This window comes from Lepidothrix coronata, unplaced genomic scaffold (genome assembly GCF_001604755.1).
Source record: "Lepidothrix coronata isolate B3197 unplaced genomic scaffold, Lepidothrix_coronata-1.0 Scaffold5, whole genome shotgun sequence".
In the NCBI taxonomy this organism is placed as follows: Eukaryota; Metazoa; Chordata; class Aves; order Passeriformes; family Pipridae; genus Lepidothrix; species Lepidothrix coronata.
Window position 1 is genome coordinate 2,871,372 of NW_016690185.1, and position 18,051 is coordinate 2,889,422.

At 37.4% G+C, this 18,051-nt stretch overlaps 1 protein-coding gene across 2 annotated transcripts in view; it reads right to left on the reverse strand.

Annotated features, from left to right (window-relative positions):
- LAMA4 (laminin subunit alpha 4) overlaps nt 1-18,051 on the reverse strand; it is a 101,549-nt gene that overhangs the window by 24,692 nt on the left and 58,806 nt on the right. For both annotated transcript variants that reach the window (XM_017829548.1, XM_017829537.1), the window contains exons 13-22: nt 16,013-16,161; nt 13,882-14,023; nt 12,732-12,828; nt 11,982-12,098; nt 11,159-11,344; nt 6,001-6,140; nt 4,633-4,806; nt 3,454-3,596; nt 2,960-3,122; nt 1,157-1,290 (exon numbers count right to left, since the gene is read on the reverse strand). In XM_017829548.1, the coding sequence (XP_017685037.1) occupies nt 1,157-1,290; nt 2,960-3,122; nt 3,454-3,596; nt 4,633-4,806; nt 6,001-6,140; nt 11,159-11,344; nt 11,982-12,098; nt 12,732-12,828; nt 13,882-14,023; nt 16,013-16,161 (1,445 nt within the window). The remainder of the gene's footprint in view (nt 1-1,156; nt 1,291-2,959; nt 3,123-3,453; nt 3,597-4,632; nt 4,807-6,000; nt 6,141-11,158; nt 11,345-11,981; nt 12,099-12,731; nt 12,829-13,881; nt 14,024-16,012; nt 16,162-18,051) is intronic.

Sequence of the window (18,051 nt, forward strand, 5' to 3'; positions counted from 1 at the left end):
CCCATTTTAATTTGGGGAAACTTAAAGACCTTTACATACTTTATTGAAATAATTGTTCTGAACTTCTGCTTCTTCCTGGCAATGGTGAGACTGATGACTTTCTTTCAAATTTTTGTCTATGAATTTTTTTCTGAAAAATAGTATGTATCTTCGGAGGTGTATCTAACTCCTTCATCATGCTTTAATCCTGTGCTGTATGTAGAGGACAGGAAAATTCTTTGCTCATCCTTGTAAAGTGACAGGCCCACAGCACCTCCTCATTATAAGGATACACATATATTTCTATTAAGAGCTTGACCAGTTTGTGCAGAAATCCATTTGAAATCTCTGAGGCCTTTAGCTGAGCATGGACTCTGCTGGGGAGCCCAGGAGTCGTGGAGAGCAGCACCTTGAGCTCCCTGTGGGAATGGTGTGGAAAGCCACAATTTGTGCTATCCTAGCACTTCCTGCATTTTTTCCCACCGCATGAGGCAAATTTCTCACCTGTTCTTTCTCTAGAGAGGTTCTACTGTTGCTTCCTGTTGTGTAAGAAAATGCCTGCCTTGTCTGTGCTAAATGACTGCTACAGTTGATGTTCACTTCTGCTTTAGGAGCTGCATTTCCCAGTTTGTGAAAGGCTTATCTAAGGAATTTCTGTCGTGGATTTAAGAGTGTATGGCAGAAAGATAGCTTCAATACTGGCTTTGCTACCTGGGAGTGGGACTGCATTCAAGGTTACCAGACCCACGAGAGCTGACTGGCTGTGGCTGTATCACTTACAGCAACATAATTTGAGTATGGATCCTCCCTGTCCTAGACAAGCAGTCGGGTTAGGAGCGACATGGGACATGCTTCAGCTAACATGACAGTTCCCTTTTGGAAGGCATGATCAAGATTGTGAGATAGTTAGTGGAGACTACAGAAAATTATAAAGTATCTCAAGTTAAAAGGGACCCATACGGATCATAGAGTCCAACATGTATACATACACATACATACATATATATATACATACATATATACATATAAAAATTAAACGTGCTGATGCAATCAGGAGCTAAAAGTAACCAAGTTCCTTCTGAACAACTCAGTGTCACCTTCACGTTTGTAAAATAAAATCGGGACTGGTACTTGAAACAAACCAGAGTAGCAGAGTGAGGACTGGAGTGTCCCCTACCTGGCACAAGGTGGCGATGTGGTGGTGTCGATGTTGTAGACGTGCTTGAAGTTGTACAGGCTGATCACATCATTGTTTAGGGTAGCCAATTCCAGACAGCCGATGAAGCCAGGTAGGTTCAGGCTAGGAGGGAGCTGTGCAGAGGACAAGGAAGAGTAAAAGGGGAAAGGTCACACTCTAGTTAGGTATTGGGAGATCATTTGTGCCTGGGATCAGTTTTGTCCCTGTGCAATTTGTATTTTGAAAAAAATGGGGTGATACTACTGTGAATAGTCTTCACAGACCTTATCATGATATGGTCTATGGGCTGTAAGTTAAAAGGAAGCACATAAATGGTCTCAGAGTGAAAAAATTAAACCAGGAAAGGCAAATGCAAACAAAAGCTTCCTTTGTAGTTTTGAGTGGAGCACACTTGGAAAAGGGGGAAAGAGTTAAGATTTGACTAATAACCGATCTTACTCAATGTATTTGAATCTCTCAGTAGATAATTCATATCTAATGTATAGACATTGTTCACCTCAGAAAAATAACTTCATACCATGATGAAAAGGGAGAGAAATGAGAGAGCTCTTTAAACCCAGGAGACTGGGATTCAAAGTCTGTACCAGTGGGTAATCCTCAGTAGGTATTATTTTGAAGAGTTAGCAGGATGTAGAAACTTTTTCTTTTAATAAAGGTCACTGCAAATGGAATTTAAATAGCCACACTGGTGAGGGGAAAATTCCAAAGAATAACACTGACAGAGCTAGTGAATCATTCTTTTTATATTAAAATATTCTGCCCTGTGGAACAGGTGTGATATTAATAACAGCTCTTGTACTTCAGAGTTTGATCACTGTGAGTAAGTTCATCTTCTCATTATTTCCATTTTGCTTATGATATAATAGCAATGGTAATACAGCAATGCAGAATATATGTAGCTGTAAAAGAAAATCAGATTCTTATCTGCGGCACAGATACATTTGGCAAATGATCATGGTTTCCCCCCCTCTGTTTTGTCTACTATTTTGTTTAATTATGTTAAGGCTGAAACTTCCAATGGTTAGAAGTAGGTGGTACATTTCGTATTTGCAAAGTATGTAACTGGGAAGCAAAGGCAAAAGCTTTTAGCAAATAAGACCGTATGCTAATAAATGAAAATGTGAGTTGCCCTTTTCTAAGGGGAAAGAGGCCCCTATGCTTATTAAATAATACCATGAATAATTTTCTTCCCATTTTCTTTCACTTTTCTCTTTTGTTTTTCCTCTGCCCTGCTCTGGAACACACCTGGAGGGTTCATTTACTGGATGACTTTTTTGTGTGTGTATGTGTTCTATTCCCAGGCAATTTGCACCCAAGGCTCAGTAATCTAGAATTTGGATCATGGCATCTATCTGGTAGTCATAACAGTGCAAAGCTCAGGAATACGTAAGTGTATTGAATTAATCTTTCTTTGTTTTTATACTGCTAGAAGAGCTGCTTGTGGATCAGTATTTGGATCTTGAAAAAAACTGTTAGCCTGCAAGATTTGTTAAGCTGGACTAATAGACCTCATTTATGCATGCTAGTAAACAATTAGCAAGCCTTTCTTTGATTAAATTTCTGAAAACTTGAACACCGGCTATCATCAATATGATCATCTCACTGTATGACATAATATGCAAGAGAAAACTGTTTTTCCCATGGCTAAAAGATGAAGTCCTATGATAATAAATGACTAAATAAGGAAATTTTCTTTATTTACCATTTCTATGTTTAAAGGGAAGTCCAGCAAGATAAGTTTGCACTATTTAGTTTTGAATACAGAATATTTATCTGACCAACCTTGAAGCCTGGAGGCACTCCACCGACATAGAAAACAGCATTTTCAGGTTCCAAATTAAGGAGAGAGCCAGGACCAAGAACCTCTCCCTTTTTGATGAATTTTTCTTCATCTGTGCTGCTAAGACTGGGCACAGTTAAAAACATTTTGCCATGTCTTCCAATCCTGTAGAAAGGAATTGTAAGAGAAGAGAGTTTCATGTTGGCTGGACTTAAAAAAGAATAAGAAAGCCTTCAGCTCCAGGAAGGGTTTTTATTTCCTTACTAGAAGACTAGTAATCTGGGGGAAGAGAAAAGGAGAAACCACAGACACTTTCTCTTCCTCCATGTGGCCCTTTGGATCCTGGTTCTCCAAAAGCAGAGAGAATTTCCATCTATTTCAGAAGGAATAGAACCAGACACTGAAGATTCTTGTTGGGCAGTTCTGACACAGGCTTTTCTGCTTGATTTTATTTTCCTACTGTTTGATTTGGGGAAAATGCACATAATCACTTTACCTCTCAATTTTGATGATGCTGAAGTAAGAAGGCCAGGTGCTGACTGGCTTGGCATCCAGAGGTATCTCCACGTCTTGGCCCCCCAGATTATAAATGTACACAAGATTGTCATTTTTAATTGCAAGACCAATGTAATGTTTTGCCTAAAAAAACAATGGAGAAGGATGTCAGAGATACAACACCAAAAGAGATTTAATGCAGAACATTAGTAAAGGGAGGGCTTTGATAAACTAAATGACACCTTTTAATATTACTATAAAAAGCTATTTAAATATAAACAAAAGCTTCATTCTCTAATTGGTTGCTTTCACCAGATAAAACTGTATAGAAAAATCTCTTGATATTTTACTTTATATCAATTTTCACTGCCTTAAATACAAGGTCAGTGAGATGTCTGCTGACCATGAATTAGTCATGTTCAATGGGAAGCTATTCATCAGTATTTGGTGTGCAGTGTTATGCAGGAAATAGTCTAAAGCCTAGATATTATGCTGCAATTAAATATTCTGTCAAAAGTGGTTTCACTTGATTTATATTCAGTAGTCATTCTTTGTAGAAAAGCTTAAAAATAAAAGACTGTCTCTTTACCCTTCCGAGGTAACAAATTGCCAGGATTATACCTGGCTTGTGAGGTGTGATTTTTTTTCTTTTAGGGACCATAATTTAAAGAACAGCTATTTCAAAGCAGTGGTCTACAGAGTATACAACAGCAGCACAAGCCACAGATAAAGAAAACTGCTTATCTTGTGGGCCTCTGACCTCAGAGATTTGGAATTGACACTGTCAGCAACATAAACTGATTAAATTGTATCTCACAAAAGCCAGGTGGGTGACATTAACTGCTTCAGATCACCTTGGTACTAGCAGTGGAGATAGCAAGTATGGCTTGCATCAGTGTCAATCAAAGCAGTACACTCAATAGGCAGTCCAATTTCCTTTTAAGAGAGAATCCTTCATTTTTTGAGGTGAGAAGTCTCAAGGACAAGAGTCTCAGGAACCCTTGCTCTTTGCTTGTCACAAAATCAATGACAGTCATATAGTAGACACCTCTTATTTTGAAACACGAAGAAACAGTGAAAGGAAAAACCAGGGGCAAACAAAATTCAAACCTATTTCAATTTTCATTTTTTTGTTAAAAATATATGTAAAAAAAAAAACACAACTGAATTGTTCTCTTACGTTTTTGTTTCCGAGGTACAAAATGAATCTGTCTGGAGATGCTGCCAGTTGTGGATTGTCTTTCTGAAGCTTTATGTACAAGCTCATGGAAGTGAAAGATTTCAGTTCCTCCACGTTGATCTTTGGATTGACTTCAACAGCTGATTGGCCTCCAAACATCATGGAAACTTGGACCTGCAGTTGCAAGTGTGCTACGTGAGACAGATTATTGCTGCCTGGGGTAATTACTTAAGGTAAATATGCAAGAATACTTAGGCAAGTATTGGCTTAGTGAGAGAGTAGAGTTGGCACCTATATGTTAGCCATGTAAAATTGCATGTTTATAACAATCATTTCTGGAAGACGCTGTAAAGAACATGAAAGAAATTAATTTTAAAATTAATTAAAGGTCCTAATTAACTCTGCTTAAGCATATTCATGTAGTAAATCATATATCAGTGGGAGACAGATATATTCTTAGTTGAATCAGGGCACATAACGAAATCCTTACATAGCTATAAAGCTTCTGGTAATAATTTATTTCTTAGCTTTGCAAGGAGCATGACCAATTTTCTTTTCATGAGTAATCCTGTTATATTACTGATTCTACAGTGATATTTATGAGATGCTAATAAAATTGTAAAACCTTTTCATTTTAGTTCAAAATGCCTTCAACATGACTGAAGTAATGCTTTCAAATTGAAGCACAATATGCCTGAATGGCAAAATACATTTAAAGACCAGTCAAGCACTGCACACATACTGATTTTTCCTTTTCTTTTTTAAGTAATATATGTGGACTGCATATTCCAGCATTTTGAACATTTTTTATTTCTCTGAATTTTTTATTTCTCTGAATGAATTCAAATACACTTTTAATTTTTGACATTGGTATTCTCGTTACAGAAAAAAACTTCATTATTTATGAAATGAAAGTGTTTTTTCTCTACTAAATATGTGCAGGCCAAAAGTTCTCTTACCCTGAAGAAAATGAATTAAAAAGAAATACTGTTATCTCAGAAAAGTTTACATTAAATTGCCATAATTACTATTCCTGAAAACTAATGCTGCCAGCTGAGTAATGATCTATTAGTTTTAGCTTTGAATGGTTTTGTTGTTGAGGCCATCTTATGCACTGTGCCAATAACTTTATTAAAGTTCCTAGTGCAGTAGCAATAGTCTACCCCAACTACCATGATAATGTTGACTGCTTGCAAAATAGGAACTGTAAAGATTTTACTGACCTCCATGGTGCTTTGTTTCTCTAGTTTTGGGGAGGTGATAATGTCCAGGTTTGGACTTCTAATACAGCCCAAGGAAATGGAGGTTATAGTAAGATGCATTTGATTATTAACACTAGTATCCAGAAGTCCCATCCAAAAGTTTTACCTTGCTTGCTACACTCCTGGTTTGTGCAATTAACTCTCTGATCCGCTGTATGCTGGAAGAAATATTGTTTGCTGGTGCCTTCTGTTCTACTCTGCGCAGTTTGTCCAGGAGTTCAGGAAAAACTTCTGTAAGTTTCTTCACTGTAGTTAGAAAAAAGTGACAACGCGGTTTTTTCCTCTTTGAAACACTGATTTTGCACCAGGAAAATTTCTTATTATCCTCTTAGGTTAACTTACCTGTTTCCTTCTGCTTTAAGAACAAATTCACACTGTAGTGTATGAGAGACAGTGATTTTAGAAAGAGTAGTGAATTATAAGAATCTAGTATTGCAAAAGGTTTTGGGAATAAGTTTGCACAAAGGAGACTACGTTTTAAGGAGACTCCTAGGTAATACCGTGGTGAGTTACCTCTGTAATACTTTCCTCAAGGAGCTCTGCAAATGTTAATAATTTTAACCTTTTCATCTTCCTTCAAGGCAAATACATGTTAAACCCAATTTTACAGATATGGCAACTGGAGCAGAAGGATTATTTGTTCAGCATCTCACTGGTTATCTGTGGCTGACCTGGGAAGTGCATCTAGGAGTTATGGTTCAAAAGCTCTTCAAATTCATTGTAGGGGAGATGTATAGATTGTTTTCCTCAGCTTTCGTCTGTGCATCTCTCCCAAAGGTCATACCCAGATAACAGCAATGGCTGCACAGGTGTCTGCATGTGGTTCGCAGCCCACTCGTAATAGAAACACTGCCACTTCCAGACTGTGGTAACAGGCCTGTAGTGTACAAAAATAGAAGGCCTTAGGTGATAATGTGCGTGCACCTAAACTGTACTTACTGCCTGCCCCAGCTCTTGTGATTGGTAACCTCTTCGGCTTTCCTGCCTACATCTTCCAGAGGTCGTGAATGAGAGTCCAGGACCTTTGGTCTTTTGCTGCTGTATCTTCTGGTGGTACATGTACAAGTGTCATTGTTATCATTGGGAAATACAGGGGCTTTGTTGTGTTCAAAGGGACATAAGTCCTTTTCCAAAAAGATAAGCAGAACAAATTTTCAAGAAAGAAAAATAAGTACCCTTAGTTATAATCCAATTTCATCACATCACATTCCAATGACATGTTGCCCTTTGAAGGATATTTACACATCACATCAGTTTTCATCTTTAATTAAATGTAGGTACAAGTAGCTGAGTATAATGAAATGCGATTTTAGCTGCAAGCTACGTGCGTGTAAGAAAGATCCAGCATTCAGAGTTAATTTTTAATGACATGGATTGCCTATAAAGGTTAAACCAGATTTGTAGGGTTTGCAGTTACATTTTAGGGGTTGTCAACTTGTGTCCACCTGCTTTTGTGTTCTTCCCTGCATATTGTTACTCTTGTCCGATAATCACAGAATCATAGAATGGCTTGGGTTGGAAGGAAGTTTAAAGATCATCTAGTTCCAACCCCGCTGCTGTGGGCAGGGACACCTTCCACTTCTCAGGTTGCTCAGAGCCCCATCCAGTCTGTCCTTGAACGTTGCCAGGAGAAGATAGCAGAGAAGGCAGGTAGAGGGGCTAATCATCAGATATACTGAGACTGTATAAAAGGTAAGAAAGGAGGAGTAGACTCCCATCACTTTTCTATTCTTCCAGTCTGTATTGTCTAAAGACTGAAGCAGCTCTCAGCTTCATTCAGATCAACACAGAATATGAGAATATCCCATGGAATCCTACAGATCTGCCTCTCTTTGGACAGAGTGAAAAGCTATATTTGCCTCAGTCCTGTTCTCTCTCTGCTTGGCTGTTTTCACTTGTCTTTTACTTTCCAAGTTCAGTGTAGGAGTGGGCCATATAGAGTTTTAGTTATTACAGTTATTCCCATTAAGTCCTGAAAGTCCCTTATGTTCTGGGGTCAGTAATCAGATATTCTATATAACGTCTACTGTATATTAAAAAGCCATTATTTTTAGCAAATTCTCAAAGTAACACAGTAATTCCTGAATGCATTAAAATTAAAAGACCAAACCCAAATGGAATGATAATCAACTTATAAAAAGTTTTCTCTGCCTTTTGAAATGAATGTTGCATTGCATTGGAAAAAAGCCCACATTATTTTTATAGGTAAAAAAATTAAAAGCTCAGAAAGGGATTTAGCAAATTTCAACCACTTTTTTTTTTTTTTTAAATAATCCACAACTGAATTGGAATTGAGTTTGATCTGATATCTTTTAAACCTGGATTTTCATCGTTTGAAATTTGGTGTACGAAAATTGAAATGCTATTGTAACATGAAAATGCAAAGCTAACATCTATTACTACTAGAACTGTTATAAAATCTCAACGTAAATATCTTTCTTTGGTCCTTTATAATGGCATTCTTCAACACAGAAGAATATTGATTTTTGATTTTAATAATGGGATGAAGGTAAGAGTGGAAAAGGAAAACTAGTCTTACTAAGTGATGAAATATAAAAAAAGAATAGAAGGGAAACTGTCAAGGAGGATATACCTTGACTGTAACCTTCCAGACACTTTCTCCTTTCATGTTTTTCTTCCCAATCTGTCCTTCATACTGTCTGCTGAAGCCCTCCAGTTCCTGCACAATGGAAACAGGCAGTATTCTCAGATATGCTCTTGCCCTTCCAAAAATCAAGTTCAAGCTTTATTCAAAGGCAATCCAGATATGCCAGTTTATAGGCTTCAGCTGCTTATGGTAGTGCTATCGGTATGATGATCAGGTGTTTTAGTGTTTCAGGAACCCATCTGAACATTTGTTGTGACTTTCTTTTGGACTTTGGTGGACATTCCTCCTGTCAGATCAACCTCTCCTGGCAAAATACACAGCTGATCTGGGAACACTCCACTGTGCTTGGCGTGTCTGTATCTGTCTTCCCAGGCAGTGAATCACAGTCACATCTGTCTGGAGCACTACCTGTGCCAGCCTTCTATGTAGCACCGATCTCTCTTCTCAGCTATTTCCACCTGATCTTTCTGGCAAAAAAAAAAAAGTCATACCGCCTTTGTACCTTAAAACAAGCAGAACAAATGCCTTCAGACGCAAAAATGCCATGAAAAGCTGCCTCCACAAAAGCACTAGGGCACACTTTGCTGTAGTTTGCATATTATCATCTCTTCAACAGTGAGTTTGTGGTCAACAGGCCCTCGAGGCACTTTCATATGAATGCAGTATTTTCAAGGTAACTCCCTACCTGCAAAACCACAGTCACAGAGAACACATTTTTGCCAGGCACATCACATAGGAGCTGAACTGTTCTTAACAACTGGTGGTGCGTGTACCATGCATGCCTTTTTGAGAACATAACAAAATAGGAGAGCTGGGCCATCTTAACTCTGTTCACTCTTACGGAGCGTCTCAAATGCCACTGGAGATATTTCTTCCAGAACAACAGCTAGTACGAGTGGATTTTTTGAATCCTGACTGTCTGCTGGTATTTTGAGCATGAAGAGCCAAATGTAGTCTGTGTTGCTGCTCTATCTGCTAAGCTGGCACTGGTAAATGTTAAATGTAAATCAAGTGTAAAGGTGAATAAAAACAAAAACTTTCATGTGTAAGCTACAGCAGACTGTTTCTCTTGGATGTTTTTCATACTATTCCCTCCTGGGAGGCCAATCATATCCACATTTACATTATCTTAAATGGGAATTAGAGCCCATAGCCCATAGCCTAAACTCTGCTCTGTGGTGATCAAAAATATTTTACAGCAATGCAACACAATTGCTGTTAAATTAACTATATGCTCATGGAGCTCTGTGCAGTGACTAACAGTGAGTTTATCTATTCCCAAAAAGAGCAGCTCACTGTTTCCTTTAGATGAAAAGCTCAGAGAAATCTGAGATTTTCTCCAGTTCTGGAGACAGAAATTGAGTTATTGAACAGCACTGAATTTATTCTTGCAGAGGGAACCACTCCTAAACCAGTTCTTGGGAGCACTGGTTTCACTTAATGAAAAATACTAGTATAAGGGTCTTATTCATTACTGAATTCTGAAAATAACATGACCTTTGGGTTTCCCTGACCTAGAGGGAAGAGTGTGACTTTGGGGCACTAGAAGCAACATTGGGTTTGGTACTCATTTGGTACTCAACACCATTTGCAGTAAAATGACAGCTGAGTTGCCAAGTTTCTGACGGACAAGGGATTTAGGGCAGTAGATCTTAGATTCAGACTTTCTGGATATAGAGTCAGTGGAGTTATGGACCTTCTCTGAGGCACTTGCAGAAGGCAAGACATCACTGAACAGTGTTGCAGGTGATGGTATCATCAAACGTATGAAGGAAATTATTTTATGGCAAGATTTCCTTGCCATAAATACCTTGGGATTAGTGAGCCTCCTGAGCAGAGCCAGGAATACATTGAGCAATAAATAGTGGTGCTTGTTACCAATTTTTTATTCTGAATATTTTAATTTCTAGATTGATTCTTTTCTTTCGAAATTGTTCTTTTCCTTCTTTCAACAGTCACTTCATTTCAGCTTCACTCTCACTGCCTTTTTTCCACTCTTGCCTATCATCTTCATTTCAATTTTGTAGTCTGCCCTAGGGTTTTTTTTTTGTGTTTTTATTTATGTTAAATTTTTCATAACAAGTTTTCTAATGTTTACTTTTTCTTCTTCCCCAATAATAAAAGTGGAATTAATGTGATGTTTACAAGCTTTTCCAGCAATCACCCTGCTTAAATATTTTATTTCCTCGTTGATCCTCTTTGCCCTCTTTGTTTAGACTACAAGCTCATTGAGTCAGGGACCATTTCTCCTCCATGTTTGTACTACTGAGGACGAAAGGGCTCTGTTTTGAAATGCCTACCAATGTTAAAAACCAAAAAAACAAAACTAAATCACCAATCATAATAGCAAGAAGTGTTTAAACAAGCTGTCTACCATTCAGTGTTACCTTGGTACCATGATAAAAATGACTTAGAAGCCAATAAATCTTCATCACATAAGAGTTTTAAGTAATTTTTGGAAATGCGCAAATATCCAACACTTTTAAAATATAGTCAAGACTATAGATAACCACTAATTTTTGAAATGATTTCATGGAGGTAAAATTTTAGATTATATGCAATATAATATGCAATGTAAACAATTCATACAACATGATGTTATGGTGATTCCCTGACTTTTTAATGCTAAGGAATGGCAAAATTCAGGTCACCATACCTGCATCCCCAGCTGAATGCACAGCATTGTCGTATGCCTCTGAACTGTGCTGGAAATCTTGCAGATTTTGCGACCATAACCTCACATTCTCACCCATGGGGGTCGTAGCCTCTGTTACTGTCATGGTAGCACTTACAGCCTCTGCAGTCTTCTGTTTAGCTTGCTCCAAACGCTCTCTGGCCACCACTACAAAGAGGGAGTAAGGAGAAATGAACTCTTTCAAAGGTTCAAGTGTGTTGTTTGTCCTGTCTCCCCCCCTTGCCCCGTGTGTCCTGTCCCCACCACCAACTCCCAGTGTCCCCTTTCCTTCTTCTTCCCAGTTCATATACTGAGCATGATGTCATATGGTATGAAATACCCCTTTGGTCAGTCAAGGTCAGCTGTTCCAGCTGTGCCTCTTGCTACCTTCCCATGCACCCCTAGTCCCCTCACCAGCATGGCAGTATGAGAAGAAGAAAAGGCCTTGGCTCTGTGTAAGCCCTGGTCAGCAACAGCAAAAACATCTCTATATTACAACCCTGTGTTCAGCACAAATCAAAAACACGGCCACATATTCACCACTTTGAAGAAAGTTAACTCTACCCCAGTTAAAACCAGCACAAGGATCAAGAAGAATGTTCATAATTTCAGGTGGCAAAACACTTATTTCATTATGAATGTGTTAAAGCTGGGTGTTTGCTATCTGGGTCTACTAGTTTCAGTCAAATTCCTTTAGGCCTCCCTAGTACTGAAATCTTAATAGTAACTTCATAGGTCATATGGAAAGATAAAAATATGTTCTTGATTGTATGAAGATAAAGCATCATAAAGGTTAAGTTCCAACCTGGGTCTGCTGATTGCATTTTTGCAACGGCTCTCATCAGTTGGTTTCGCAGAACATTCATTCTGGCAAAAGTGCCATTAACCTGCCAGCTGGTGTCTGCAATGTTATAATCATTACCTGTGGGGAGAAAATAGGAGGTAAAGCTAAGCGGCATCAAAGTGACATTCAAAAAGGTAAGTTTAATTCTGTGGAGGTATGTTATTAGGCATTTAATACACCACAGACCATGGCCTCTTTTAGTACAGGACATACTAGCACTCTCGACTTCATGTAATCTAAAGGAAAAAGCAACCTTGCAGTTCCCAGCCACTATTTGCTTGCCACAGGGTGTCATACAAAAATCTGGAGACCTGTATCTCAGTCAGTACTCTCTCTCTTTGCTTTACCAGAAGTGCTGGGAATAGCTGCAACAAGTATACAGGAGAAGTTTTAAGGAACTCAGAAAGTCCCAAAAAATTGAAAAGGTAATTCTGCAATTTTAGAGCTTTCTTTCTTTCACAGTGAACAAAGGCCAAAATCCTTTTAGATTTTGGTGAAATTGGTGAAATCCAGCTTGCTGAACACTTATACTATTGTGATTTACTTTTTGTTGAGCTACTAAACTGAATATATTTACCAGTGAACAACTGTTTGCAGGGTCACATATTTAAACAGTGATGTGCCTTAGTGCCTTACTGATGTGCTTTTAAAATTTACTTTAACATGCATGCCTTTATGCTGACTGGGAAAGTAGAAAGGATGTATATTTACTGTCATATGTTGTCCGTTGTAGCTGCATGGCTCGGATGAGAAGTTCTTCACTTTTACCTTTATGGTAAATGACCTGAGTATCAATTCCAACTGCAGCCTACAAGTATGTTCCAAAAAAGAAAGTCAGAATAATGTTTACCAAATGTTCTGCTTTATCATGTTCAATTATGGACAACATATTACCTGCATATAAATGCAATTGCAAAGTCACTGCAGTTTCGTTACCTTTGTTAACACTTAAGATTGGCAAAAAAGACCGAAAAGCAGAATTTTTTGTTTTAAAAACATTTAGAGAAATGTGTGGTTTTCCAGACAACACTACTGAATAACAAAGGTTCAGAAAGCACAAAAGTCCTCCTAATTTATCAGCTCCAGTTTAGTCAACGTGACACTCATGCTGCATGTTAGGCACTGACTACTGTCATCTCAGATAGGTGCTGAATGTTTGCACTGCATGGGGACCTGCCTTGCAGTCTGCAATAGCATGCTGGAAACAGAGGGCTGGACTTGAAATCCCACAGCCCTCTGGGGTTCAGGACCCTTTAATCTACCAAAGTCCTTTTGCTATCCCACTAATAAATTGTTGGTAAATAGCATGTATACAAATTGGAAACTATATATGTACAAAAAATACTTATAAAGTATTCTAGAACAGTAAGGCCAGAGACAAAATTAGCATCCTTATCCTTATGCTGAGTATATGAGTGGGCTTTGTCCCATTTTAACTTGATTTTCTATGAGAAACAGTGGTGCTTCTGTTAGATATCCTGACCACCTTTTCTGCCACATGGCACTGAGTGAACTAGCAGGACTCAAGCACTAAATGCCAGCTCAGGTTCCCACAAGGCCAGGAAGTTTTCTGGACTTTCACAGAAGTGTCCCAATATGATTCACAACACAGAGCAGCATCACTCTGTGATGGGATACGGGCAGAAGAACCTGTTGGGTCTTTTCGAATATCAGGGAACTCAGACTGGCAGAATAATTAACCGCATAGGATTTAATTCAGGAAATAATAAAGGGAAAATAGGTGTGCAGTGAGAAGTTCAATGCTGCCAGTTAAGCTACATCTTGTTTTTAATTTACACTTATGTGTCTGAAGTCCTTGAAGCATTGCAAAGTAAAAGCTGATGTTATGAAATTTACGTACATCTTTAACCCGGTTTGTTGTGTTCAGTGCCAACAATGCAGCTTTATTAGCTTCTTCAATATAACCAGCAATATTTTCATACACATTTGAAGCATTGATTGCCCTTTGTACCAAACCATTTGAATCGACGCCATACAAATTCCTGTTAAAAAGAGAGTAAAAGAAGAAATCAAACTGAATCAAAGTAGTTTCAAATTGGTCAATATTCTCAACATTCTGACTTCATAATCACACACATAAATATACTTAGCCTAAGTGGTAGTCTCTTCATTGTGTATGACCAACCTGAAACAGGTGGAAATTATGTGGATAGAAGGTACTTCCCAGTCATTTAACTCCAGGCATTTTGCACTTAACATCTATGCGAGCAGGAACACGTGACTACTGAACTTTTATCTTTTTTTAATCTAAATTAGATATTCCATAAATTAACAGAATAACAGATCTATTGGTAGTCCTTCTTTAGGAATAACTTCTGGCCATGAATGGAAAGACCTGTGTGTGTCAGTGACCAGGACAGATGTATCACTTGCATGTTTATATTTTCCAAAAGTAGGTGGGAAAAGAAGAAGATCAGATGAAGAACTACTCGTGGTCATGAAACTTTGCAAGAAGTTAAATTTAAAAAACACAAGACAACTTTGATGGCATGGTTGAGCTTGATTTGCATATTAGGTGATAACTGGGAGATAAGGGGATATTCCAAACAGCAGCTGGTTCAGGGCTCAACATTCAGCTATTAACAATTCTGAATCAATATTATTTTTTAATGTTTTAGTGATAAGCAGATTTCACAGTATATATGAGATATAGATTTAAATATAAATATATATATTTGTATGTGTGTGCATTCACTTCAAAGTGTTTGCACACTGAGGGATTGCTAAGTTTCCAGATTCAGTGTTGTTGCAAGAATTTTCAGCTATATTCCCCTAAGGCAAAAGAATAAACTCTATCAAATAAAATCTTAACAGGCTAATAAAGCAAACTTATAAAACCAAAATGATTTGAGGTCAGGCAAAATGTTTTAAAGGATTAAAGTTTCACTGCAGGACAATGTTCTTAACAAATAAAAGAGTCAGCATATTTCTGTATGGATATTTTGTAATTACTTTTGTTTGCTTTTTGTGAAATTCCTAATGTGTTTGACTTGGTAGTAGTTTTTAAATTATTTTGGCAAGTGAGGAAGGCTAGCCATATGGGGTATTTTCTTTCAAGTGATTCTACTGCCCCCAGTTAGCTGATCTCAGACTGAACATATTGTTTGGTTTTTAGGTTGTGTGTAGTTTGTGTGGCATTATAGAACAGTTTCAGATGTCAGCTTTATATAATTGTATAAAAGAAAACCATCTGTTATTTTTTTCCTCTATTTTAATCTCCTATATAGGGCATACTATTATTAAGAAACAACTGGTATTAGAATAACATACCTGAATAGTAGTTTTAAGTTTATCTTCCAAAAGCATATGTCCATGATGTTACTTAAGGCAGAATTCAGTGACATATTTTATTTAAGAATTCGTTTACAGCAGAGATTTTTCCATGTGTAGTCCCAATTGCAAATAAGGTCATATTTCAAATCTGTCTAGAATAGTAGATTTGTACTACTAGTAAGTTAGTAAATTGATGCAATGTTGATGCATTTAGTATCTTCCAGCAAGATAAAAAGACTTACAGTAATTTTTTATTATTACTGTGCGCCAGTTTCACTGGGACACAACCTATTGTGAATCAGAACTACTCCATCTGTAAACAAGTTCTTGAACAAAAATTATCTCAAAGCCCATATTGTGTCCTGTAATGCTAAATGTTTTTTTATGTGAATGAACTTACTGACACGAGCTGTTTCTGCCTGTATTGTTTTACTTTCCAGTGATCTACCTTTCCTATTCTTTTGGTATTGGAAGAGAATGTCATGCAAGATATGTGTTCTTTAAAAAGTTTCATAGATTTTGCTTAGCTCAATTTCAGTTGTTCCCTCTGGACCATGACAAGTCCTTCTATACGTGACTTAACACTGTTTTGTGTAGTGCCTATTTATGGTCATGGTGTTTCTCCTTGTCTTTTAGTTCATTCAGCTGTTCAGTAAATAGCACTTGTATGAACAGAGTCTGCTGAAGTTAAATTTTACCCGTCCAGCTCATCAGCAAGTCTTCTTAGGTTGTGTGTATGATGCATAGCCTTTTCTACCAAATCATCATCAAACAGAGACAGATTGGCTATTTTTTCTTGCAATTCCTTTTTCGCTCCATCTATTTCTGCGTAGAACCCTGATGCATTCTGAACAAATTATGGAAGAAAGGAAAGAAGATGAAAACTGTAAAAAATCAAGTCTGTATTTTGATTATTATGTTTTATTTTACCCTTTTGTATTATTATGATGTCCCCTTTTTTTCTGTAAAGTTGTTTTATTTTACATTTTTAAGAGCAAAAGAGGAAAGATCTAAAGGTGAATGTCAGTATGGAAAGACAAATGCAGGAAGATAAAAAAATCAACCAGAACTCCAGAAATCCCTTAAGAAGATATTAGAGACATATGCATAAAATACAAAAGAATGATGAGAAATGTCTTTATGTCTTGCATGTTTTCTCCAGAATTGTGCCAATAACAAGTCTTTCAAAATGAAGTGTTTAGAGATGAGGTAACTAAACCTGATCTTTACAAAAATCCCCTCATTGTGGTTCTTCTAAAGCTGGGAGTTGGGACCCATTTTTTTTTATTTTTTTAACCTCTTCTCTGTGAAGACTGCAGGCCAGAAATTAGGTTTTGCAACTTCTAAATAATATCCATAAAAATGAAATAAATATTTCCGTGGTTATTTGTCTCATGTGTCATCCTGTTACTGCATGGGTCCTGGCATTGTTTTAGCCATGGCTGGCTTCTACTCTCCCGAACCTGCCTCCTTGGGAGTAGCATGGGAGGGTGCCTGTGCCCTGGGTAACAATTTGGCAATTGCTGGAGAGGGGCAGATAGTTTAATTGTACAGCTGTGAGCTGTGCCACATTGTATAAAACATGCCCCAGCCCTCTTTCTATCCATGATATCCCTCATGCTAAGACATCTTGGGTAAGTTTGATTTGTAAATCAGTCCACCTAAATACTATCTATATGTATATATAGCCAAAGAGTAGTATCCCTTTGCCTTAGCCGTCTTTCTTATATGAAATAGTTGTGGGGAAGACCAAATGGGCTTCACTTTCTCTCCAATACATAGTATTGCTGATGTGTTTGAAGATTATAAATTTGGCCTCAAAATGCATGAAAAATGATGAAATGGAGGGAGAGAAAAAGTGTGAATGAATGAAACGTGAGAGTATTTATTGTTGATGAGGAAGAAACATGTATGATGTTTGCATACTACCGTCCCTGCAGTGTGAACAACCTCTGTGTGTAAACTTATCCACAGCAGTGAGGAACACGAATTGATAAACTGCAATAATTTGTTTTGCACAAAACACAGGAACCCCCCCCCCAGCATACTGCTTGATCACCCAGGGGTGGTTACAAAGTAAGCTTTCTGTTTTCTCAAGTTATCTTTTCAAAGAAAAATTAATGACTTTTGATATTTGCTTTTGTGTGAAGAATGGGAAACTGACCAAAGTGAATTCTTGTAGAAAATTTTAATTTCTCTTAAATTATTTCAAAATTTTAAAATAAATCATGAAGAAAAAACCAGCTTTTGTAAATACTTCAGTTATCAAAATCCTAGTTTTATTTTCTTCATCTTTTCATAGAAAATCCAAACACCTAAAATTTAAAAAAATTTCCTACAGCACTATGTCTCATTCAAAACACTGGATAGTAATCTACAGTTCCAGAAGAGGGTTTCTATGAGACAATCTGTTTATATATGTTTTACACATTGCCTGGTTTTAACTCTGATATCTGGGATCTTTAGCCTTCTTCCGTGCTTACTGGTAGCTAATAGAAAAGGAATTTAGCATATAGTGCAGTCTTTTACCAGAGCATCTTTTGGCATCTGCTTATAATGAAATAATTGAGAACTCTAGAGCTAAGTCTTTCATTAAGCTTTTTGTACAGTAAGGTGTCCTTATAATAGAATTATTTTTTTTTAGGCAGTAAACTGTAATTACAGAGTTTTTCATCCAAGAGTTCTACTTTTTCAGGGGATATTAATCAGTATTTCAGTGAATTAGTATAAAAAGGAG